Source organism: Leguminivora glycinivorella, chromosome 23 (genome assembly GCF_023078275.1).
Source record: "Leguminivora glycinivorella isolate SPB_JAAS2020 chromosome 23, LegGlyc_1.1, whole genome shotgun sequence".
NCBI classification, from domain to species: Eukaryota; Metazoa; Arthropoda; class Insecta; order Lepidoptera; family Tortricidae; genus Leguminivora; species Leguminivora glycinivorella.
In genome coordinates, this window is record NC_062993.1 from 2,107,498 (window position 1) to 2,132,905 (window position 25,408).

The window sequence follows — 25,408 nt, forward strand, 5'->3', positions numbered from 1 at the left end:
TGTGCCTGAATTTGTTATTTGATAAAAACAATTATAAAAGCAATAAGAAAGCCGCATCTTTACAGTGTCTAAATGTAATTAATTACAATTTAAACATAAATTCATTTCAATATGGCTCATTTACAGTACATGCCGGGTGATCCCCGGTTAGTCGATCAATTAGTTTATGAGTTAAAATCTAAAGGAATCTTTGATCAAGTAAGTTATTTATTAAGTTTCTTACGTTTGATTCTATAAAACGCACAATAAATATGTATAAACTAGTCCACTACACTTATTATTCAAGTTTCTAACACTAAAATCGATCATTAGTAACTTCAATCGTAAGTTTTACAATCTGAGATCAATAATTTCTCCATGTTGTGTTTAATCGAACTCCTCTATTTGAAGTCGAAATCTAAATTGATGTGCTTTCCGAGTTCACAACAACGCGGATACCATTTAAGCCTCATATTTTGCTATCGTTATTGAATTTAATAACGTGTGGAAAGTAGTAAGAACAGGGCATTTCCTCCATGTTTTTATTATTTTGTTGACCACTCTGCCATTATAATACAAATGAGATAAGAGGGCATCTCACAAGTGTAATGATAAGACTAAAAGGTGTTTAATATGTTATGAAGCACTTGAAAACCAGTTAAAAGCTATTAAAAGCTTATAAGTTATTAAATTGTCTTCAAAACAAGATAATGCATATTTCAATATGTGGTCCAACATTTAAACTTGGTTATGTATTGTTTAAAAACTCTACTACCAGTTTGAATAGGAGAAACCAAAAGTATAATAATATATCTAGTAAACATTTTAGGTTACATTAATTGGCCTTGAATGATTTTACAAACAAACATGTTTTGTTTCTTTGTTTGATTCATAAGTGTTTTAAGCAGTTTGTAAAAAAAAGTTACTGTAATTATTCTTAATTGTGTGGTATTCTATTCTGTATTATATTCTAATGCAATACTAAACTATGGAATCTAGGTCAACTTTAAGAGTTTTAATATGCATACTAGTGGTAAAGAACAGTGAATACTGAAGAAAATTTAAAAAGATTCTATAAAACCTAAATTTATATGCATTTTAGATGCGTTCCCACCAATAATAAATTAAAAAAATAACTCTCCGGGAGCAAGTTAAATGCTCACTGAAGGCTCCTTACAATTTTTTATTACGTAAACTATAATAAAATTTTACAAGTTTTGCTTATTTATAATGCTTAGATTTCTTCCTATCTGTCTAATATAATAGGGAACTTGACTATACTTAAAATTAAATATTTTATATATAAAGCATCAGATAATTATAAGAAAACGTCAATAGAAGGTATTTTAAAATCAAATTTCTATAATGCGTAAAGAAACTGAGTTGACCGTGATGTCACTCAATTCAATTTCATATGAATTCCATATTAGCAAGATGTTGAAATTTCTTTTGACAATTCTTAAAAAGAAGCTGATTTGACTAGGAGGCAAGTAGCCTATAAAAAGACATGTGAGTGTGCATGTTAAAACATCCCACTTTGTTGATTGCTATAAGGCCCCTTTGTCAGTTTATTCATAATATCTGGGCGACCGAGCTTCGCTCGGTTCTATTTGAATATATCACGTCTTTAGATAAAAAAAACTCATTTTCTTTCAAAAAATGTATTTTCTGGCCGGGATTCGAAACCCTGACACCTACGATCTATCTGCGTACATTAGACCGACCTCGTACGACTGAGCTAAGCGGAATCGATGCGCGCGCGGCGAAATTAAAGACCATATTTTACGTTTACTAACGCGAAAGAAAAACTCATGAAAACTCGAAAATTCGCGTTTTCCGGGATCTAAGGCTACGCTAGATCGATTTTTCACCCTCGAAAACCTCCACATAACAAATTACGGCGAAATCGTTACAGCGGTTTCCGAGATCGTCGGTATATATAAATAAATAAATAAATATACAAGAATTGCTCGTTTAAAAGTATAAGATAAAGATGCAAGTAAATTTCGCCTTAATGGTAACTGACAAAGTGGGAGATTTACTTGTATCTTTATTTTTTATTTTTTTATACCACATCAGTGGCAAACAGTTATACGGCCCGCCTGATGGAAAGCTGTCACCGTAACCTATGGACACCTGCAACTCAAGGGGTGTCGCATGTATCTTTATATGAATAAACTGACAAAGCGGCTTTATAGCAATCAACATAAATAAAATATAACCACAAAATTAAAATTTTGAAAAAACCCCCGACCTCGACATAGTGGACTGATTTTCATGAAACTTAGCTAAGAACACTCCCGACTAACTCAGCTTGCAGACAAAAAAAAACTAAGTCTAAATCGGTTCATCCGTTCGAGAGCTACGATGCCACAGACAGACAAACAGACAGACGGACAGATAGACAGACAGACACGTCAAACTTATAACACCCCGTCGTTTATGCGTCGGGGGTTAAAAATGGAATGTTTTCATGTGCACACTCTCATATAATTGGTAAATTCCATAGTTGTAATTCAAACGGAAGTACTTGCTATATGTTTTTTGCGGCATAAGTGCAATTCCCGTTAAGTTTGTACATTTGGATCACGTCTCCGATTTTGATAAAAATTGGTAGGCGGATAGAGTCCATGATGCTGAGCAAAATCCGCTAGGTTTCCCAAAATGTCCTATGTAGTTTGTATGAAACCTTCCTTTTTTGTTACCAGATTTCGATACATTTTCGGTAACAAAAAAGGAAAGTTTCATACAATCAACCTAGGACATTTTGGGAAACCTAGTGGATCTTGCTCAGCATCATGGACTCTATCAGCCTACCAATTTTTATCCAAATCGGAGACGTGATCCAAATGTACAAACTTAACGGGAATTGCTCATAAACGGTCCTATCTATTTTTTTAACCAGAACCTTCTTGTACCAGATTGTTGCATTTAAAAAAAATATCATTTATTTCAGACCTTGAGCCCATATTAAAATACAACAAATAACACAAATTAAATTAAAATGAAATGTAAAATTAAATTAAATTAGATGTAAAATTAAATTAAATTAGATGTAAAATTAAATTAAATTAGATGTAAAATTAAATTAAATTAGATGTAAAATTAAATTAAATTAGTGGTAAAATTAAAATTAAAACAAAATAAATGAAAACTAAATTACTGTCTATTGGATATTTACATTTATGCTATTTGGCCCATATATGGGAGACTGGTGCATGTACTGACAACCAGTGTCCCATAAATGGACCGTCAATCCTGTCAGCGATGGCTGCCAGCATTTGAGGCGTGTCCACAGACTTGCACCAGTTATATCTACCTTTAGCATTTCTGGTCTCACTCTAGATCAGTTGAACACATTTCCACTGAAAAGCGTCGTACGATACACGTGTGAGGAGGCAATTTGTAACTCGTGTTAATTCGGTTGTGTTTTAATTTATGGCCACAAGTGTTGAATTTCCTCTTTTCCGCACTTGTATCGTAATGTTCGTTGTCTCGTGTTTCCAGTTCCGCAAAGATTGTATCTCGGACGTGGACACGCGGCCGGCGTACCAGAACCTTCGGCAGCGCGTGGAGAGCTCGGTGGCGCTGTTCTTGTCTCGGCAGACCTGGAAACCGGACCTCAACAAGAACCAGCTGCGCGAGAAACTCAGGAAGCATATACTTGAGTATGTAACTTCTTACCCCATTATATTAAGTTACTAATTAGTTCAAAAGTGTTTTGTCCCTTTGTATCATGTTCACTTACTAAAAAATTAATCGGTCGGGCAAGCACGATCGCGTGATAAAGTTTATCACGCTATGCCGTCCTTTTCGCACTATTTGTAAGTGCGGTAGTGAAATATGATTGTCTGGTAGATATCGCTCTTTAGCGATAAGACCGCCTGTTGTCTGCCTCTATTTATAATCATTTGTTTTGTCTCCACTGTATCTTTTGCTGAGGTGTGCCAATAAAGAGTATTCTATCTTCTATCTATCTATGATAATTTGATATGTTTAAGAGTGGCGCTTTGGCTTATTTATACGAGCTAAGTACAATAAGTAAAACTAGTTGAAATAAAATCATAGTAAACCGTCTAGGCCAGTTGCTTCAACCACAATTAACAGACAAGTCAACTTCACGCAGCAGAATTCTATGGAAAATCACATACAAAAGATTTACGAACGCTAAAATCGGTGTCAGACAGTTTGGTGCAACTAACTTTATTAAGGGCCCCCCACATCTAGCGTCTCGCGAGCGTAGCGTTGGGCCAACTGTATGACAAAGCCGGACGGGGCGTCCAGTTTTCCATACAGTTGGCCCGACGCTACGCTCGCGAGACGCTAGATGTGGGGAGCCCTAAGAGTTTACACATTTACAAATTCTTATTTTAAAAACCTTCTTGTGGTTTCTAACCCTATGTTTAATTTTATCAACAGTGGCAACTACCTCGAGCAAGGCGTAGAAAGAATCGTGGACCAAGTAGTCAACCCCAAAGTGGCGTCTGTCTTCATACCGCAAGTAGAAGACCTAGTTTACAACTACCTTGGCATTGCTAGGAAGAAATCTACCCCGGAAACATCCAATGATAAAGGAAATTCCTCAACTGATCTACTGCCCACTGATTTAGAAGCTGTCAGTCCTGGATCAGTCAAAAGTGATGATAAAGATGAACAAATGGAAGAATCCAAAGATGAAATAATGGAAGTTGATGAAGATAAACTCAAAGAAATTAATATCAATGACATATCTATGCCATCTGATATAGAACCTGAAAAAGAAGCAGACACACAGCTCTCTGGTATCAGTGATTTGACTTCACATGGTTCTGAAGCGAGTATAGATAAATTAAGCATACCTATGCCTGCTGAAGAAATTAATCTGGAGAACATACCTTCTCCAGAGAACAGTCCTCCTAAAATTGATTTAGACAGCATTGAGTTACCAAAAGAAGAGCCAGAAAGCATTGAGTTGAAAGATATACCATTACCTGATGAGAGCCCGAAAGAAGAGAAAGATCAATACTTTAAACCAATAAACAGTGAAGATGATTCTAGTTCTGAATCGTCTATAATAAGAAACATGTCGCCTCTTACCCCAATAAGAAATTTCAATAATGAAAATTCTTGTGACGCACAACAAGCTTTCGATAACGATTCTGATAATAAAAATGATGACAAGAAAGAACCTAATACATTTAGATTTACTATTGATGCGAAATCGCCTGAAAACAGTTCTGACGTCAAAGACATTAAACCGGAAAAAGAAGAACAGACAAATTTGGCGTATCAATTTAATGAGCAAGTTAATATCAACACATTTAATACACCTTTATATGATGACAGTTCCAACAGTCATAACTTACAAATCGATTATGAAAGTGATGCTAATAGCAAAACTAATTTGGATAAAATACCTTTCCCCGATGATCCTACTTCAGAAGATTCTAAGAAAGAATCAACAGATGAAAAAAGAAGTCACAAGAGCTCACACAGATCTAGAGATTCCCATAGACATAGTTCTAGCAGCAAAGATAAAAGAACCGATTCGAAACACTCAAGTTCAAAAGATAGAAAAGATTCTAAACAAGACAGGAAATCTTCTAAAGATGACCAGAGTAAGTCCAAATCTAGTTCTGACAGGTCTAAAGACAAGGACCGAAAAGAAAGTAAAGATAAAGATAAACACAGGAGTTCTCATAAAAGCTCTAGCAGCAAAGACTCGAAGCATAGAAGCTCAAGTTCCAGTCAAAGGCATTCTAGCAAACACGATGATAAAGACAGAAAGTCGGGTAGTTCGAGCAGCAAAGATAAAGAAAGGACAGATAAAAGTTCAAAGGATCACAAGTCATCAAGAGATTCTAAATCATCTCGTTCAGATAAGGATAAAGATAAAAAGAAAAGAGATGATAAAGATAAGGATAAAAAAGATAACAAAGATGACGATCACTACAGTGCGTCAGGCAGAGGAAATCACACACGCCGCTCAACTGATAGAGATTCCAATGATGGTAGCTCATCTTCTAAAGGATCACACAATCCATCTAGCTCTAAATTCTCTGAAAGCAAAACGAATAAAGGAAGCAGTTCCAAATCTGACAATACTTCACCGAGCAGCAATTATACAAGCCCCAGTGATAAAGAAAATATACTAAAAGCTGCAAACACAGAAGCTAATGTAAATCAGCCAAAACCAGTCAGAGTAGATACACGCTTAGAAATGCCGATGGCGTCACCGCCGCGCCTCCCTTTTGTACCTGACGTGACATTGAAAAAACCTAGATTCGCTGCGAATTTAGAAGAAGCCAAGCGCCTAATGAAAATGAGGAGATTTTTAGATGAAGAACAGAAGAGAATGAACCAAGAAGCAGCTTTACTTCTAGAGTTCCAAGCAAATGTTAGACCAAGTCTCAGCCAAGTGTACTCTAGCGTATCTGGTCCTGAATTAGAATTCGCGTGTATTTCTAATACTTCCGAGTCTCAAAAACCAATTATTGAAACGAATTATGCTGAGGTTAAAACTATTGAAGAAATAGAATACGCACCTGGTTCTATAGAAATGCAGCTCAGTGAAATGAACAAGGAAACTAAAAAGAAAAAAACATGTGAAATTAAAGAAGAAACAAAGAAGGAAGACGAAATTAAAGAAGAAGTTGAGACAGCAGAAGCAGATGAAATAAAAATAGTTACGATAGCAGAAGCAGACGAAACAGAAGAAGTGGTTAAGACAGAAGAAGACGAATCAGAAGACGTAATTAAGACAGAAGAAGTTGTTGAAACAGAGGAAGTTTTTGAACCTATTGAATTAAATCAACCCAACTTTGAGGATACGGAGAAGATATTAAACGAGATTTCAAAGAAAGTATACGGAATTGTGGATGACGAAGATGAAGACAGTGTCAATGATATTTACAGACCAGTGTTGAAAAAGGAAGAAGAAATCACTGAAGGAATTAAAAATGAACACACAGAATTTGAAGTTACAGTTATAACTGAAGAAATAACTGACAATGACACTGTAGAGGATATTCCTGATAATGAACTAAGATTAGTAATTGAACAAGAAAATGTAGAAGATAGATTCGAATATTTCGCAGAGCATGAGAAATATAACGCTGAACTAGAACGCGACAAATTTGAAAGATTCCTCAAAACATACACAGCTGATTTAGGCAGCAACAAATTATACCTTATCAACTGTGATGCTTACGAAGAAAGCATAATTAAAGAAGTAGCACAAACCCATGGAGATTTCGAAATTATAAACTACCACAAAAATGGTCATATGAATAAGAATATAGTTAAAAACGTGAACGTGTCAAACGAAATAGTTTTACCAATAGATAAAAACAACTCGCTAGTGACTTTGAGGTCTCCGATATTTAGTCCGATTAAATCTGAGTGCTCCTTTGAACTTTCAAGCGACTATGATGCAAAACTAGAAGAAATGGTAAACAAAGCATCGAGGCAACAGATTATGGAAATAATTCTTGGTGGAGCGGAACCAGACGAAAGTAAATTAGAGATAGATTATATAGCGGAGGAAAATATTGAGAAGCAAGATGATTTGAAGAGGAAACTCTCGGTGGAGAGCTCGGATAATAATAATGGGCATGTGCTGAAGCCGAAATTGAGGAAAATTAGTGAATCGGATCAGATTTCATCTACTACTGAAGGTGAGACATTTGGTTTCTTATGTTTTTTTTTTAGTTTAATAGCAATTTTGAAATATTACTAAATTTAAAGTAAAATCTAAATCAAATAAATATAACCATATTTAATTTGTTTTTCAAATGCTATAGCGTGTCTTCTTTTATTATTTTGAGAGGATTTTTAACCCCCGACGCAAAAACGAAGGGGTGTTATAAGTTTGACTTGTCTGTCTGTCTGTCCGTCTGTCTGTCTGTTTGTTTGTCTGTCTGTCTGTGTGGGTGTCTCTGTGGCATCGTAGCTCCCGAACGGAAGAACCGATTTAGATTTAGTTTTTTTTTTGTCTGAAAGCTGAGTTAGTCGGGAGTGTTCTTAGCCATGTTTCATGAAAATCGGTCTACTATGTCGCAGTCGGGGGTTTTATCAAAAATTTTCATAAGATTTTTGCGTTTCTCAAATAACTTGATTTTTTTTAGATTAGATGAGACTATATTTATTATCATGTCATTTCGAAATTTCAAAGGGATATGTACTGAAAAACGTCGTACGATACACGTGCGAAGAGGCAATTCGTCACTTGTTTCGATTTAAAACACTCCCTTTGGTCGTGTTTCAATTTATCGCCACTCATTTGGAACTTCCTCTTTTTCTACTCTTATATAGCAGGATTAAATTATAAATATAATAAAATTCATATATTTAACATTTAGGTAGTCATTGAATATTTATTTTGTCATTTTGCAGAGACCCCAGACCCGCTGAACGTGAGTCGGACCAAAAACGTTCGCTCCAAATACTTGGGCAAGGCGCGACGAGTTGGCTTACCCAGGCCTAAGAAGAACGGTACGTTATTATTTTTCCCCTCACTAGCTCGGAAACACATTTTTATACTACGTCGGTGGCAAACAAGTATACGGCCCGCCTGATGTAAAGCGGTCACCGTAACCTATGGAGGCCTGCAACTCAAACAGTGTCACATGCGCGTTGCCACCCCATTAGAAACGTGTACATTCCCTTTTGCTGTGTTAAATACACAGCAAAAAGGAGTGTACACACACACACACACACACATGACACACACATGACACATGTTTGTCCTTTAATACCAGCGGGTAAAAACGCATTTTATCCACTAGTGGGTAAAGTAATTTGACCTTGAATAAAGTCAAATCAACTGCTTTAAGATTTATAAAAGTAGGTGAATCTAGTAATGAAGATGATTTACCACCTGTGGAACTACTGGAAGCAGTGATAAACGCACTTTTTGCGTTGTAGTTTCCTCGCTACAGTGAGGGGAAAAGTTTTGTGTTACACTCGGGTGCAAATGTATTTTACTTCTCGTGTGTTAAAAAACTCGCAAGTCCAGGATTCTATTCTCGAACCATTCGCTTCGCTCGTGGTTCAACTATAGAATCCTTTCGGTTGCTCGTTTTTCAATTCCACGCTCGGCGTTAAAATACAACTTTGCCCCCTTGTATAACAAATAACTATTAGTCATAGGTCCCTCCAAAGAGTAAAGAGATAAGAGAAGAGAGAGAGAAGAGCTCCCGTGTAAATATAACCTAACCACAAAATTAAAATTTTGAAAAAAACCCCGACCGCGACATAGTAGACCGATTTTCATGAAACATGGCTAAGAACACTCCCGACTAACTCAGCTTTCAGAAAAAACTGAATCTAAATCGGTTCGTCCGTTCGGGAGCTACGATGCCACAGACAGACACACACACAGACAAACAGACAGACGGACAGACACGTCAAACTTATAACACCCCGTCGTTTATGCGTCGGGGGTTAAAAATGAACAGAAGACAGTCGCTCCCGTGTAAATATAACCTAACCACAAAATTTAAAATTAAAAAAAACCCCCGACCGCGACATAGTAGACCGATTTTCATGAAACATGGCTAAGAACACTCCCAACTAACTCAGCTTTCAGACAAAAAAAACTAAGTCGGTTCATCCATTCGGGAGCTACGATGCCACTGACAGACATACACACAGACATACAGACAAACAGACAAATAAACACACAGACAGACACGTCAAACTTAACTAACTACCCAAACTACCCTTCGTTTTTGCGTCGGGGGTTAAAAATGGCGCACTGCGTCAGAAACCGATCGCAATTGACAACATTTCATATTTTTGAGTACTACTTTTTATTGTTTGGATTGCACACAGACAGACAGACAGACACGTCAAAGAGAGAGCAAGCGATTTATAGTTCATCGCGGCTCTTATTTACACGGTCGCGACTATCTTTTTAACCCTCGATGCAAAAACGACGGGGTGTTATACTTTTGACGTGTCTGTCTGTCTGTGGGTGTGTCTGTCTGTGGCATCGTAGCTCCCGAGCGGATGAACCGATTTAGATTTGGTTCTTTTTTTGAAAGCTGAATTAGTCGGTAGTGTTCCTCCATGTTTCATGAAATCGGTCCACAATGTCGCGGTCGGAGGTTTTTCAAAATTTTAATTTTGTGTCCCCGTGTGGTGACGGGTTAAGAATTTCACCACCCCCTTTCTTCCCGTGGGTGTCGTAGAAGTCGACTGTGGGATATGGGTTAAATTGTGGCGTAGACGAGAGGCTAGCAACCTGTCACTGCAATATCATAATTTGGATTTCTTTCAACCCCTTTTTGCCAAGAGCGCCACTGAAACTTAGTAGTTCATGTGCTCTGCCTACCCCTTTATGGGATACAGGCGTGATTATGTATGTATGTTAATTTTGTGTTAGTTTCTATGGCCCATAGCCCATCACTTATTCTGGTTGTAAAAGCAAAGAATCCCGATTGAAAATGTACTTTTCTCAAACATGCAATGAAATATTATTTGTGCCGTTTGTATATCCGAGGTCTTTATAGAGTACGTCGTAGACGTCACATCGGACCGATAGATGGCGCCATCGTTCGTTGTAAGTCGCTCCGGCGTCACACCGCCGCGATGTTGGTAGTCCCGTTTTCCCCACCTGCAACATAAGGCTCCTCGCGCCCCGACCCGCCACCAGCCACCCTCATTGTTTCGTCGAACGCCGAAGTGACCGGTTGTCGCGTATTCCGTTCGAACATTTCGGAATTATGAAATTTTTCAATTTCAATTTCATCCGTCAATTCTTTCTTCCCTTTTAATTTACGCTCGTTCGTCTTGAATAATGAGATATATTATGCCTCGCTAGCGATCATTATTCGTCTTTCGGGGTTCTCACGATAGAAATGAACGAGCGGTGCTTTATGATTCTACCCACTTTTTTGTAAGAAAGTTCCATGCTGCAAAAATCGTTACCGTTAATCAGTTTCTTTTTTAAACTATTCGCATTTCCGAGACTAAAGTAGGAAGTGTTATCCGCGTATTAAAAGTTTCGCGCGAGAATATAAGCGGTAACGTAGGTAAGTTGCTCCGCCGGGGACCACGTGCTCCGGGGACCACGTGCTGCGCGACCTGCGGGCTGCGGCGGCGGCGGCGGAGGGCGCGGTGGAGGAATACCGCGCTCCAAGGAGGTTTGAATTTCTCCGACGAATGGGTGAGCAGCTTCATATTATTTTAGAAAGAACAGTTTCCGATTCGGTGCGGAGGATGGCGGACACGTGTCGGCGCCGAAACTTACTGGTAGCGCTGCGATAGCGCCACTGACCGCGGCAGTGTTGTCCGCCACATCGGCGCCGCCGAAGTTGCGTAGAAGTTGCTTCCTCGTTAACGACCTCTGCGGTGCCGCCGAACAACGTTGTGGCCGCCGCATAGGCGTCGCGTACGACGCTGTAAGTATGTCTGCTGCTGCCCCGACGCGAGCGCCGCGCTGTTAGTGATCACTGATCAGTCGTCAATACGCAGGCTACCAGCGCGGCCACCTACGCCGCGAGCCTGCTGAAGCTGTCCACCAATATCGCTGGCCGCCACGCTTATGCTGGCGCCTCGATGGTGATGCAGAGCGTTCGTCTGCCGTGACAACGCCGCGATCCCGCTGAAGCTGTCCACCAGTATCGCTGGCCGCCACGCTTATGCTGGCGCCTCGATGGTGATGCAGCGAGCTCATCTGCCGTGACAACGCCGCGATCCTGCTGAAGCTGTCCACCAGTATCGCTGGCCACCAGTATCGCTGGCCGCCACGCTTATGCTGGCGCCTCGATGGTGATGCAGAGCGTTCGTCTGCCGTGACAACGCCGCGATCCCGCTGAAGCTGTCCACCAGTATCGCTGGCCGCCACGCTTATGCTGGCGCCTCGATGGTGATGCAGCGCGCTCATCTGCCGTGACAACGCCGCGATCCTGCTGAAGCTGTCCACCAGTATCGCTGGCCGCCACGCTTATGCTGGCGCCTCGATGGTGATGTAGAGCGTTCATCTGCCGTGACAACGCCGCGACCCTGCCGAAGCGGTCCACCAGTATTGCTGGCCGCCACGCTTATGCTGGCGCCTCAGTGGTGATGTAGAGCGTTCATCTGCCGTGACAACGCCGCGACCCTGCCGAAGCGGTCCACCAGTATTGCTGGCCGCCACGCTTATGCTGGCGCCTCAGTGGTGATGTAGAGCGTTCATCTGCCGTGACAACGCCGCGACCCTGCCGAAGCGGTCCACCAGTATTGCTGGCCGCCACGCTTATGCTGGCGCCTCAGTGGTGATGCGGAGCGTAATACTGTTAACCGCTGCACAGGCGTCGCAATCCTTCTGCTGCGTCTGCCGTGACAACGCCGCAAGCTACTTGAAGTTTTCCACCGGTGTCGTCGGCCGCCACGCTGATGCTGGCGCCTTGATGTCGCCTCGATCGCACGAGGTAAGATTGCAGACGCGGCGACCTTCATCGCGCCACCGAGCGCAATACTGCGGCTGCCGCGAAGGCGTCGCTAATTTTCCTGCCGCGTTTGCCGTGAAGACGCCGCGAACTCTGTCGATGCTGTTCACCGATGTAGCTGACTGCCACGCTGGCGCCGGTGCCTCCCGCGCTGACGGCGGCGACCTCGAGAGGGCCACCGACCACGATACTGCGTGACGCGACAGGGGCATCGAAGACGCCTTTCGAGCTGACGACGGCCGCCTCAATCTCACCGCCGAACATAACACCGTCTGCTGCAGTGACAAGCTGGTAAGATTGCTGATGTGCTCCCTTGGTGTCGCTGGCCGCCACGCCGACGTCGGCGGCTGCCGTCGCGCCTGATGTCACGCTCACCGCGAACACTGTCTTCCGCTACAATGGTGCCACGACCACGACTATCCAGGTTCCGTCTGCTACGGTATCGTTGCAGACTCTGTTGCTGACCAGGCTGATACTACCCTCCAATGTGACGCCGGGCGCCGCTATCAGCTGACATCCCGTACACTATGGTATCCACTCTTCTCTTTCCATTTCCCGTGAAGTACTTTGACAGTATTTATACTCTATTTTGATAAATTCTAAAGATGCTACGTCCTAACGTGGCTTGGCCACCCATAGTTGAACGAGGTAAGACGTCAATAACCGGACGAGGAGCTGCACTGCTGCGAGGGTGTCCTGACGATGTTCGCGAGCTATCTAATCGGAGAGGCGCCTCGCGAGACGACCCTGTGGTTCCTGTACATCGCTCATTGTGTAGGTCAAAGACATCGTAAAGGTTTGCGGAATTAAAAAAAAAATCTCTTTCAGAATGTCCAGATCTGAATTCGAGCCAGCGTCTTGCATCCTGAGCGTGCGTCTGTTTACCGGGCGGACACCAAAACCGATCGGTAATCTGGCCGCGGGGGTTCCAAGTACACGAAGATTTCCCGGAGGCTTGTGGCGCCCCCTGTCCATTCGAGAGATGAACTTGTTCGCCGAGCCTCTAATAAACAAATTGGGAAAAATAAACCCGCTTCGCCTTAGTGAACTTGAGATTCCAGCTCAAAGCGAAAGGGGCCAGGAACTCAGGAGGACTTCAGTAGTTATCATCTGGCTCGACTATACTGAATTAATAGTGCTTGATTCGATCGTAGAACCTGATTTCATCAATTTCACAACTTTCGTAGTCTACAGAGGAAGGTTGCACCGCTGCAGTTTCCAGCATTACCTCGTACAGCTGCCGATAGCTGTAGGCCAATCGCTCCTGTTTTGCTTGCATCTGTAGCCCGATAAGACCTTCAATAATCGTAACATTGTACGAAGTAAAGCTCTTCCGATGGAAAATAATCTTCAACAGGCGGTGGCGCTGGCGACTGAAGTGACATACAGCCGGATTAAGGTTCGCATAGCACTATATGCTATGCACAGTTCGGTTGTATGTTATGTTATGCTGTACGATGACAGGACTACATCTCTTCTGTTACGAGTAACTACGACAGTAACTGCTGACTCCAACAGACTGTCGTACGAGGTCAGTATGCACCCCCTGGGAGCCAAGTGACCTTCGGTGACCTCGCCTTCTTCTGCTTCGCCGTCATCGTACCTCTTCGTCTGCGAGAGCCCTGCATTACGCCGTACAACGGTACGTATTAAGCCTCCGCCACACATAAAGCGCATTCCGCTTCGCTAACGCTACGCTATCAGCGCGCTGAATGCGCGCGCATTCCGCTCGCGTCCCGCGCGCGTTGCGCTCGCAATCCGCGCTCGTTAGTTCCCGCTAGCGCCCACTGGGCGCAACGCCAGCGTTTGTGCGGTGCACCGCCATTATTGCGCTCCGCCTACGCTCTCAAAGCGCGCATGTGTGGCGGTGTTTTAATTCATCCCTTGACCTGCTACCACGACGTGTTCAGCAACCACCAGCGATGCGACACGGACGTCACCTCTCAGTCTACGCTGTCGACCTTCATTGCACGAAGTAGAAATCCGTCGCATCGGGTTTTGGATTAGGTAATGGATTACCCTAAGAGTCAATGACTGACTCGAAGAAATCGACTGATACCTCCGTCCAGTGTAGTAGCAATCGACAGCGCTCGTACTTTTCATCTTCTAGGCTAGTTTTACCGAGCGATCAGTATCCTCAAATGCCCTCACTAAAAAGAGTTCAGAGTTCAGGAGTCTCGCTTGCAACCGCGCTCGCTTGACGCGAAATAGTCTGATCGAAAATACCAGTATTGTAACAAATAGCCCTTGGGCGCGTGAGTGATGACCTTTTTCTGTGTTTGATATGGACGTAAGACGTTGGACTTTAAATAGTCATATCAAAGCTAATATTGATTTTGATAATTTTTACGAAGGGTTGACAAAAGCAGTATCAATTACGTTACCCTGCTACAGTACAGATAGTTACACTACTTTTACAGTTAATTTCCACACTTTGTGTCTGAAATTGGGTTTATAATCTGATAAAATAACGTCTCTGTTAATAATAATAGTGTTGTTCGGGATTGTTCGCATGTCCTCCCCGCCTCTTAGAGGACAACGGCCATCGCTGCATCTCCAGAATGCATACGACACTGACGCGCTCGCACGTACTTGCGTCCTTCTTAATTTTAAACCAAAATCATGTAATTTAATTACTTACTACGATTAAACGCATGTCAAGAATGCAATTTTTTATTGAAGAAAGTATCAACCATAATTTCTGATCCTGTCGACCCGGACGTCATGCCTTAAGATTTGGAGCCACCAGGATCTTCTGCCACATCATTAAGCATTAAGAAGAAGATCTCTTTATGGATTGCCCCAGAATCGGTGACGTGACGGTGTAAAGTGAGCCAGTGATTACAAGGAAAATCCACTTAGCAACAAGCGAGCGGTCAGAGTGAGTCCGATCCATTTTGTTTGCCCCTTTAGGTATTTTAACTTTGTGCCCAAATTGCTGCCTTTTTATGGTTATTTTGTTATTAAACGTGTAGATTAAAGTCCCCTTAATCGAATTCAAGAATAAACCGCATTAAGGATCAAACAGTTTTCGTAATATTTCAAGTTTAAAACTTAAAAAATATAACTACTTAATTACTCATCTTTAACCGAGCGGCCGCCGGGCGCTCAGCGATAAGGAATTCGTACAAAAGGCAGTGAGTACCTACTTGCATTCTGGTTAGCTGATATATTTATACCCGTTTTTTCAATTTATTTATTTAATTTCATATGCTCGGAAATTTCCTACTTCAATTATCAAGTTTCGTGTCAATTAATTAACATATTCAATCAATTATATTTGCCTTTTCTTTCAATATTGTACATATTGAAATGCAAATGGTTTTATTTCATATTTAATTATTATTTCGTATAAATTTATTGATTTGATTAGTTCGACTAGTGCGAATTAGATCAAATATATTGAATTATCCTATACTTAAACATCAATTTGTTTATATTGGCATATAAAATATTAAATTATTATTGCGAATTAGGTATTTCATTAATTTTGAAGTTAATTTACGTACTATTGGACAATAGTGTCAGTAAATATTAATAATTGTAATAACTTGTAACTTTATAAATACAAATTTGAATTAATTAATAGTAATTATTTCTTATAAATACAATGGCACGATTAGCCGAGCTGGTAAAAAAACGGGGAGTTTATAAAGGTCGTTTAACGAAATTTGTAACGTATGTAGATGCTTTTAAGGATGTTTTGCTTTGCAGTGAAGTTGAAGTTTTGGAATTAAAACTACGTATGTCTAATATTGAATCGATGTTTGCGGAGTTCGAGGAGGTTCAGACCGGCATCGAGTGCCTGTCTCTCACAGAGGGGGAAGTTCAGACGCAAACAGCACAAAGGTCAGATTTTGAATCTCAATATTTTGCTGTGCTGGCCAGGGCCCAAGAGATTTGTAACGCATTTAAAGGTAATAAAAGGTCCGGCAGACGTGCAAATAATGCTTCTGAAACTTTCTACTCTTCGGCTGGCGAGAGTGATGATGACGTGGCGTCGGTGAAACATGTACATAAAGGCGTTGCTGGGGTTAAATTACCCACCATTCAAATACCTAAATACAGCGGTGATTACGAAAGTTGGCTTGAATTCCGCGACGTTTATACCTCTCTTATACATTCGAATAAAAACATTAGCGACATTCAAAAATTCCATTATTTACGGGCTTCCTTGGAGGGAGGCGCTGCTCAAATCATACATGCGTTAGAGTTTTCTGCATCTAATTATACTCTGGCGTGGAAATCTTTGTGCGAACGCTTTGACAATACTAGGCTATTAGTGCAGAACCACGTAAAGGCAATTTTTGATGAAGAGGTCATAAAAAAGGAGTCTGCGTCATCAATACGTAGGGTTGTCGATTCATGCAATAAAAACTTACGCGCGTTACAGATTTTAGGCGAACCAGTAGCGAATTGGGACACACTTATTGTGTACATTATATGCACAAAATTAGATTCTCTCACACTTCGCGAATGGGAGGAGCACAAGGTTACACACGAAAAAATTACATTAGAAATATTTACAAAATTTCTTAAAAATAGGGCAGACATATTAGAGACTATTGAATTAAGTAAAAATGCAAGTCATTATAAACAAGACTCGTCATCGAAGGCTACAAATAGACATGTTCGTGGCTTAGCTGCAGTTGTGAAGCCTGCCTTTAAAAAATATAATTGTCCACACTGTAGAGGTGATCATCCCTTATATTTATGCAACCAATTTGCTCAGTTAGAAATTGATGCTAGGGAACAGTTTGTAGGACGGATGAAATTGTGCAGCAACTGTTTAAGGGCAGGTCATAATGTACGCGCATGTAGACTCGGTCCGTGCCGACGGTGCGGCAGCAAACACAATTCTTTATTGCATAGGGAGTCGAGCGCCACCTCCGGTGCGGCGCCGATCACGGCAGCTTCGAGCACCCCGGCACCGCGCGCTGAGCCTGCTGCAGTTCAGGCAGAGTCAAGTGCGGCTAATGACGTTATCACGACCATGTCAACAATTAACAAACAATCTTCGAGCTCGAATCGTCGAGCTCTCCTTGCCACAGCGTTAATTCAGGTTGTAGATGTTCATGGTAGACCTCATGAAGTTAAGGCCATGTTAGATTCAGGCAGTGAATCTTGCTTCATGACAGAGTCACTTTACCAGTCATTAGGTCTGCAATCTGAGCATATCGAATCGACAATAACTGGCTTTCATGACCAGGTTTCTGTGGTAAAAAGGGAATGTGAAGCTATAATACAGTCCAGAATCAATTCATTCAAAGCAAGCATTAAATTCTTAGTGTCGCCAGTCATATCTTCATCTCATGATGAAGTCTTTAATGTGAGCACACTAAATATCCCTTCGGGAATTACATTAGCAGACCCAGAATTCTTTAATCTGTCAAGTTACGACATTTTACTTGGCGTGGATATATTTTGGGATCTGATAGGTAGAGATAAAATCAAGTTAGGCAAAGGTTGCCCACTTCTTATAGAAACGGTGTTCGGTTATATCGTTTCTGGGCCTACAAGACGCCGAACGTCCGCCAAAATTTTGTGCAATTTCACGAAATTCGATGAAATTCAAGATCAGCTCTCTAAGTTCTGGCAAATCGAGGAAGTTCCAGCCGTTAAGGAACAGATATATTCTACTGAGGAAGAGTTGTGTGAACAACACTTTAAAGAAAACGTGTCACGCCAAGAAGACGGTAGATTCTCAGTAGGGATTCCTCTGAAAGCCAATGAATCCGAACTTGGCAATTCGTTCGAACGGGCCAAGTCGTGTTTCTTAGCGCTAGAACGCCGGCTGATGAACCAGCCTACATTAAGGCACATGTATGTTGATTTTATGAAGGAATATTTATCATTAGGTCACATGACGTTAAGTGACATAAATAATCCTCATGAAAATTCGTATTTCACGCCACATCATGGCGTGTTGCGTGAGCAGAGCACCACGACGAAGCTTCGGGTCGTTTTTAATGCAAGTGCACCGACCAGCTCCGGCTTGTCCTTTAACGACATCCAGATGGTCGGGCCCACAATACAAAGTGACTTGCTTTCTATACTTCTACGATTTCGGCAACACCGCTATGTCATGGCAGGTGACATTGAAAAAATGTACAGACAGGTGCTCGTCAATGAAAATCAACGTCACCTGCAGCAAATAATTTGGCGTGACGATCCTTCTAAGCCCCTCCAGACGTATGCTTTAAACACAGTCACATATGGCACAGCCTCAGCCCCGTTCTTGTCTGTTCGTTGCCTTAAGCAAATTGCGGACGAATGTGATAATGAACTGGTGCGAAAGGTCATTAGTGAAGACTGCTATGTCGACGATCTGTTGACGGGGCAAGAGACTGCCGAGAGTCTCTTAGAACTTCGTGCTCAGATTTCAAGGGAACTGGCGTCGGGTTGTTTTAATCTAAGAAAATTCCGATCGAACCTTCCAACATGTAGCGATGCTACCGACAGCAGTAGCGTTTGTTCGACCATTGTCGATTTGAGCGAGCACGAACAATCAAAAACTTTGGGCCTAAGTTGGTCTCCATCAGACGATGTTCTACAATTCGACATTAAGACTGATCCCACTCCAGATGTCACCAAGAGAGTGATCCTATCCACAATATCTCAAGTTTTTGACCCTCTTGGGCTATTAAGTATTTTCATTATTGTCGGTAAAGTCATTCTCCAGAAACTCTGGTTACTCAAAGTGAGTTGGGATAGCCCGTTACCTTCAGACATCGTCAAGTCCTGGCTTAAGTTTGTACTCGACTTAAGCCACCTGCAGAAACTCAAGATACCACGGTACGTGGTGTGCGAAAACGCAAACAACATACAACTACACGTTTTTTGCGATGCATCGAAAGATGCCTATGGCGCTTGCGTTTACGTTAGGTCTGTAGATTCGTTCGGTAACGTAAGGGTTCGTCTTCTGTGTTCCAAAACGCGCGTTGCGCCAATAAAGGCAGTAACTATCCCGCGTCTTGAACTTTGCGGCTCTTTGGTGGCTGCTAAGCTCTTGGAAAAGGTTCTGCGAACCACGCGGCTACACGTAGACAGTTGTTTTCTGTGGACAGACTCAGCTGTGGTCTTAGGCTGGCTCAAAACGCCGCCTAACAGACTAAAGCCATTTGTTAAAAATCGCGTAGCCGACATACAAGAGATGACCAAATCACATTTCTGGCGTCATGTGCCCACTGCATGCAACCCTGCGGATTTATTGAGTAGAGGTGTCAGTGCTGCACAAAGTGACAAGTTAGACTTTTGGTTCAGTGGACCCAAATTCTTGCTAGAATCTGAAGATTCGTGGCCTAATAAATCTTTTGATCAGGGCCAATCGGAATTGCCAGAAGTGCGATCAAATGTGACGTCAGTAACTGTCAAACAAAACGAATTGTTTCCGTTTGCACGTTTCTCGAGCCTGCGTAAACTTAAAAATATCATGGCATATGTACAACGTTTCATTGCCAACTGCAAAAATAAAGTTAAAGTAAAAGGCACTTTGTCCTTGTCTGAAAAACAATGTGCACTCGATTCATTGATAAAATTGTCCCAAATGGAATCATTTGATGAGTATGATATTTTAGTAAAGGGTAAAGCATTACCTCCAAAAAATAAACTATTATCTTTGAGCCCATTTATTGACGAAAAGGGTCTACTTAGAGTAGGTGGTAGACTTAAAAACAGTAATTTCACATTCGAAAGGAAACATCCTATCTTACTCGTAGCTAAACATATTCTAACTAAGCTAATATTTCGGTTCGAACATATACGTTTAATGCACACAGGAGCTCAAAATTTGCTGAATTCAATTCATGAAGAATTTTGGCCTATCGGGGGCCGTAATTTGGCTCGATCAATTGTCCACAATTGCCAGCGTTGCTTTCGTCTTAACGCACAAGCAGCCCGTCCGATGATGGGTAATTTACCTGAGCAGCGCCTTCAGCCTGGCTATCCATTCCAGACTACAGGAATGGATTACGCTGGTCCTGTATTAGCTCTTAATAAGAGAGGTCGTGGAAGCAGGTTAGAAAAGGTGTATATCGTCATATTTATCTGTTTCACCACCAAATGCGTTCATCTTGAACTCGTCAGTTCTTTATGCAAAGACTCCTTTCTAGCTACGCTGCGTCGATTCATTGCTAGACGATCTAAACCTGCTACCTTATACTCCGACAACGGAACTCAGTTCGTGGGAGCACGAAATGAGCTTTATAAGTTCCTCAATGATAATGCTAGTTCCATAACTGATGAAATGTCTAATGAGCGTATAGATTTCAAATTCATACCTGCTTACGCTGCTCATATGGCCGGTTTATGGGAAGCCAATATAAAATGTATAAAAGCCCATTTGCATCGGGTGTTAGGGAACGCACACTTAGTTTTTGAAGACCTTTATACCGTTTTAGTCCAAATTGAGGCCATACTTAATTCGCGTCCCTTATCCCCACTATCGACTGACCCACATGACATGAGACCTTTAACTCCGGGGCACTTTTTGGTAGGACGACCGATGACTGCTTTGCCTTATCCTATGCTTGTGGACATGAACCAAAACCGTCTCACTCGTTTTGAAAGGCTGGAGCAGTTACGCCAACACTTTTGGGCCAGGTGGCACAAAGAGTACATTAACGAACTTCAACAACGCACCAAGTGGCGCACCTCAAAGGGCCAGCAACTGAAAAAGGGATCATTAGTCCTCATTAAAGAAGATGGACTCCCGCCGATGAAATGGCGACTGGGGCGCATCACTGAGATTTATCCAGGGAGCGACGGGATCGCCAGGGTCGCGGATATCAACACCGCCAGAGGAGTTATACGCCGTGGCTTCAACCGCATCTGCCCGTTGCCTACAGCTGACGACGAGTTGAAAGTCAACCCTTTCAACGCCGGGGGGCATGTTCGGGATTGTTCGCATGTCCTCCCCGCCTCTTAGAGGACAACGGCCATCGCTGCATCTCCAGAATGCATACGACACTGACGCGCTCGCACGTACTTGCGTCCTTCTTAATTTTAAACCAAAATCATGTAATTTAATTACTTACTACGATTAAACGCATGTCAAGAATGCAATTTTTTATTGAAGAAAGTATCAACCAAGTGTATCTAAAGTTTTTGTATCTTGTTCAAGTCAACCTCGCCTACATCTTTTTTGGTTTTGATCTGCGATGTATAATAATGTCATTTCTCTAACTATTCGCTGACTAAAGCTAAACGTCATCACGAAAATCTCTCTAGGCGTTTCTGGCACCGAGATATTCGCGGATCGAAGGCGATTTCGACTGATACATCTGTCAAATCGGTTCAACAACTGATTCACTGATTCTTCTATGCTATGCCAATAGGGCTACCAAAGGCTTGCGCGCCAGCTGACTCGCCACCAGGAGATAATAAACAGGTCTCTATAAAGACCTCGGATATACAAACGGCACAAATAATATAAAAATTTTACCTTCCAATAAAATTATTATTATTTTGCCTGGTATATCCGAGGTCTGAGTGATGCCTTCCTGGTAGGCTTAATATACCGTCGGCACTTCTCCTCAACAATGAGGGTGGCTGGTGGCGGGTCGGGGCGCGAGGAGCCTTATGTTGCAGGTGGGGAAAACGGGACTACCAACATCGCGGCGGTGTGACGCCGGAGCGACTTACAACGAACGATGGCGCCATCTATCGGTCCGATGCGACGTCTACGACGTACTCTATAAAGACCTCGGATATACCAGGCAAAATAATAATAATTTTATTGGAAGGTAAAATTTTTATATTGTCTTTACGTTCCTTAAAATGGGCTGGGAAGTATCGCTTTTTGGGCGCAACAACTCGAGAGGACTGTAAAGGGATTTCATATTATTTTTCAGGCCTAGGCCTGCAAAGTAACTTTTTTTTATAAAATATTCTCCTTTAGAGCATTTTTTATTTATTTCATTGTATGTTTGAGAAAAGCACTATACATGCCTCGGCGTGAAATCGGATTCCCGGCCTCGTATCCCTATCCGGCCTCGCTCGCACGTTCGCTCGGCCGTATATACCCACTTGGCCGGAAATCCTCATTTTCCCGGCCTCTGATGTAATGTACTATTAATAATTAAATACTTTTATTTTGCAGTGCACCCAAACAGTCCATCGAGCGATAAGTCCGTAGAAAACTACGACACGAACGACCGGTCCCCAGACACCAAGCTGAAAAGGACGCCTCATGTGCGGTACGACACTTCCGACCTCTACAAACCGAAGCTACACTATCTGTCGAGGAGAAACAACATTACATAAGCTAGGTAACTTAACTTTAATCTAGAGATTAAATGATTTTAGAAATTTAAGTGTCAAAATGAAAAACATTCTTCAGACGAGCGTTTTTGTACCACTTTTTTTAAAATGTGATATTTTTGATAAATTTTATGTTATTACTACTCAGAATCACTAGCTTTTTCAATCCTTATAGGTAAAAAAAATGGTCCTATACGATTTTTTTCTTATTTTGTTACCATTTTCCATACAACTTGTATGGGCTACAAAAGAGGAAAGTCATAAAAATGTATGAAAATACTAGGCCATTTTTTTGTCTCCTGTTGAAATAGAAAGTGCTCGTGATTTTGAGTACAATTGACCTAAAATTCCCTAAAAATATCAAAATAAAAAACTGGCAAAAAAACGCTCGGACACAAAAATATGTCTATAAAAGGGTTTCATTTGACCTATGTAATATTGAATACCGGTGTAGTACCAGACACCAAGCTGAAAAGGACGCCTCATGTGCGGTACGACACTTCCGACCTCTACAAACCGAAGCTACACTATCTGTCGAGGAGGAACAGCATTACACAAGCTACTTAACTAACCAGCGATTCCGCGTCGATAGGTTTGGGGAGGCCTTAAGCCTCTACCGTAGTTTACGTTATCGTAAATTATTCTAAAAATATTGTCTTCGGTTACCGCATTAGTTACTCATGAAATAAAACTATTTAAACGGATTATTTCGCGTATAATGAATTTACAATTCATCCCGACGTTTCGAACACTTTACAGCATTCGTGGTCAACGGGTGACTGAGGAAAAATTACAATGTGCAAAAGCTACCCACATATAAGTAATATTAATGAACCATTACCATAAATAATATAGATTATTAGGGCAGGTTCACACACTGTTAATAAAGCTGGTTATACAATATTCCAAAAAAATACAATTACTATGTTAAAAAAAAACAATGAATTAATTAATCTTCACAAAATTGACGAAACAAATTGTAAATGTCCAACACCATACCACACAAATGCCTCACAGTCTCCGTCGTGCTTATTCCGTAACCGGGATGAATTGTAAACTCATTAAACGCAATATAATCCGTTTCCATAGTTTTATTTTATTCTAAAAAGTTAAACTTATTGTAGCGGCTTTTCTGTGCAGATAAAACAGCTTACCTAATGTAGGTATCATTCATAAGTTAGGTATATTAAATACAGTTTTATACAATGAAAAGCGAATATAATTAGATAGTTATTATTGTAATTAACTGGTTAATGACTAACCAGGTTAATCATGACTTATTTGTATATTAATAATATTCTCAAACGATTTGTAATATCATTGTTATCATTAGCAAATGATAATAAGTACCAGTATGTACCTATACCTATTATATTCATTTTAATCAACCCTTAAATGCATGATTTTTTCTTTTAACGTGATATTGATATATGTGATAGATAACGGTTTTCTGAGTCTGGGAAAAATAATAAAAAAAATATTTAATACCGATTTTAATACTAAATCAGTGTTAGAAGTTAAATAGGCCAAAACTTATTTATATAAATATATAATTATTGGTAAGTTTTATTTGTAAAGTTTTACTACTATTAGAAAGGTACACTATTTGTGAAACCCCCATGATAAAAAGTTTAAACATAAACTAATTACTAACTCCGAATAAATCTGCCTAAATCACATACTAAAAATCGCCATCATCCTGTTTTTTCACACTTTTCCGCCATTTCATCTTTATCCTTAAATAATAAATAGTAAATCATAATATTCTTTAATTTATTTAATTATTTATTAAATAATAATAAATACTGAATAATAATTAAGCTATAAATGTGATTTTGGATAGCTACATATTGAGCCACAGGCCATCAAATATATGATGCATATATACATCACCATGCATGTAAGGGTTAAGTGTCCAATTGAAAATAAAAAAATATCTAAATTTAATAAGAAGCTGCAAAAAGGATTTCAGGATTTTTTTCATTATCAATTGGTAATAAAATAAAACTGAAAGAACATAACCCCAGTGAATTAATAAAAACTTTAAAAAAATTACTGTTACAGCATTACTTCTTTTTGCATCTTTTTATTGACTTCTCTTTGCCTGTATTGTTTTTTGTCCGTCCGATTTATGAAATATTCTGATAAGACTACGGATTGGATACTAGCGGAAAATTAAGACTATTTATACCTCAGACTCCTCAGAGACCTATCTTCATGTGTTTAAATTGCAAAATGTTTTCTAGAGTCTGACTAATGAAAGTTGATCCCAGTATTTTTTTAAACTGCAACTCTGGATGTCATATCATCGATTGTCATCTGTCAGTGTGACTGTCACTTTAACGAGTTTCGGTAAAAGTTAACAGCGTAATCTAAATAATAATGAATAAAACCATAAAAAGTAGTAAAATAAGTGCTGAAAATAAATTAGAAATAATAAAAAATAAATCTATGTAATCAATGTGTTGTCAGCTCAATTTTTTTTGAAATTGCCACATTTTTGTGGGATCAACTTTCATTAGCCAGACTCTAAAATTTCGAAATACTTACAACAAATGAAGAAAATGAAATTTTTAATTTTATTTTTTGGTTTTATAAGTATATGTAATAGTTACCTACTTACTTACTTATTTTTAAAAGCTATTTTCAATAAAAAAAAATGATAATGCTGTATAAACGAAGTATAAATAGCGCGCATACGATTTTTGTTTGATGTAATTATTTAAATAAGTAGATAGATATACTATAAATATTAT

At 40.5% G+C, this 25,408-nt stretch overlaps 1 protein-coding gene across 1 annotated transcript; it reads left to right on the top strand.

Moving 5' to 3' along the window:
• On the top strand, positions 1 to 24,202 carry LOC125238308 (biorientation of chromosomes in cell division protein 1-like 1). The gene is made up of 6 exons (XM_048145598.1): positions 1 to 198; positions 3,487 to 3,647; positions 4,399 to 7,634; positions 8,353 to 8,451; positions 22,492 to 22,561; positions 23,117 to 24,202. Exons 1-6 carry the CDS (start codon positions 112 to 114, stop codon positions 23,217 to 23,219), a joined length of 3,756 nt encoding a protein of 1,251 aa, XP_048001555.1. The 5' UTR covers positions 1 to 111; the 3' UTR covers positions 23,220 to 24,202.
• The last annotated feature ends 1,206 nt before the right edge of the window (positions 24,203 to 25,408 follow it).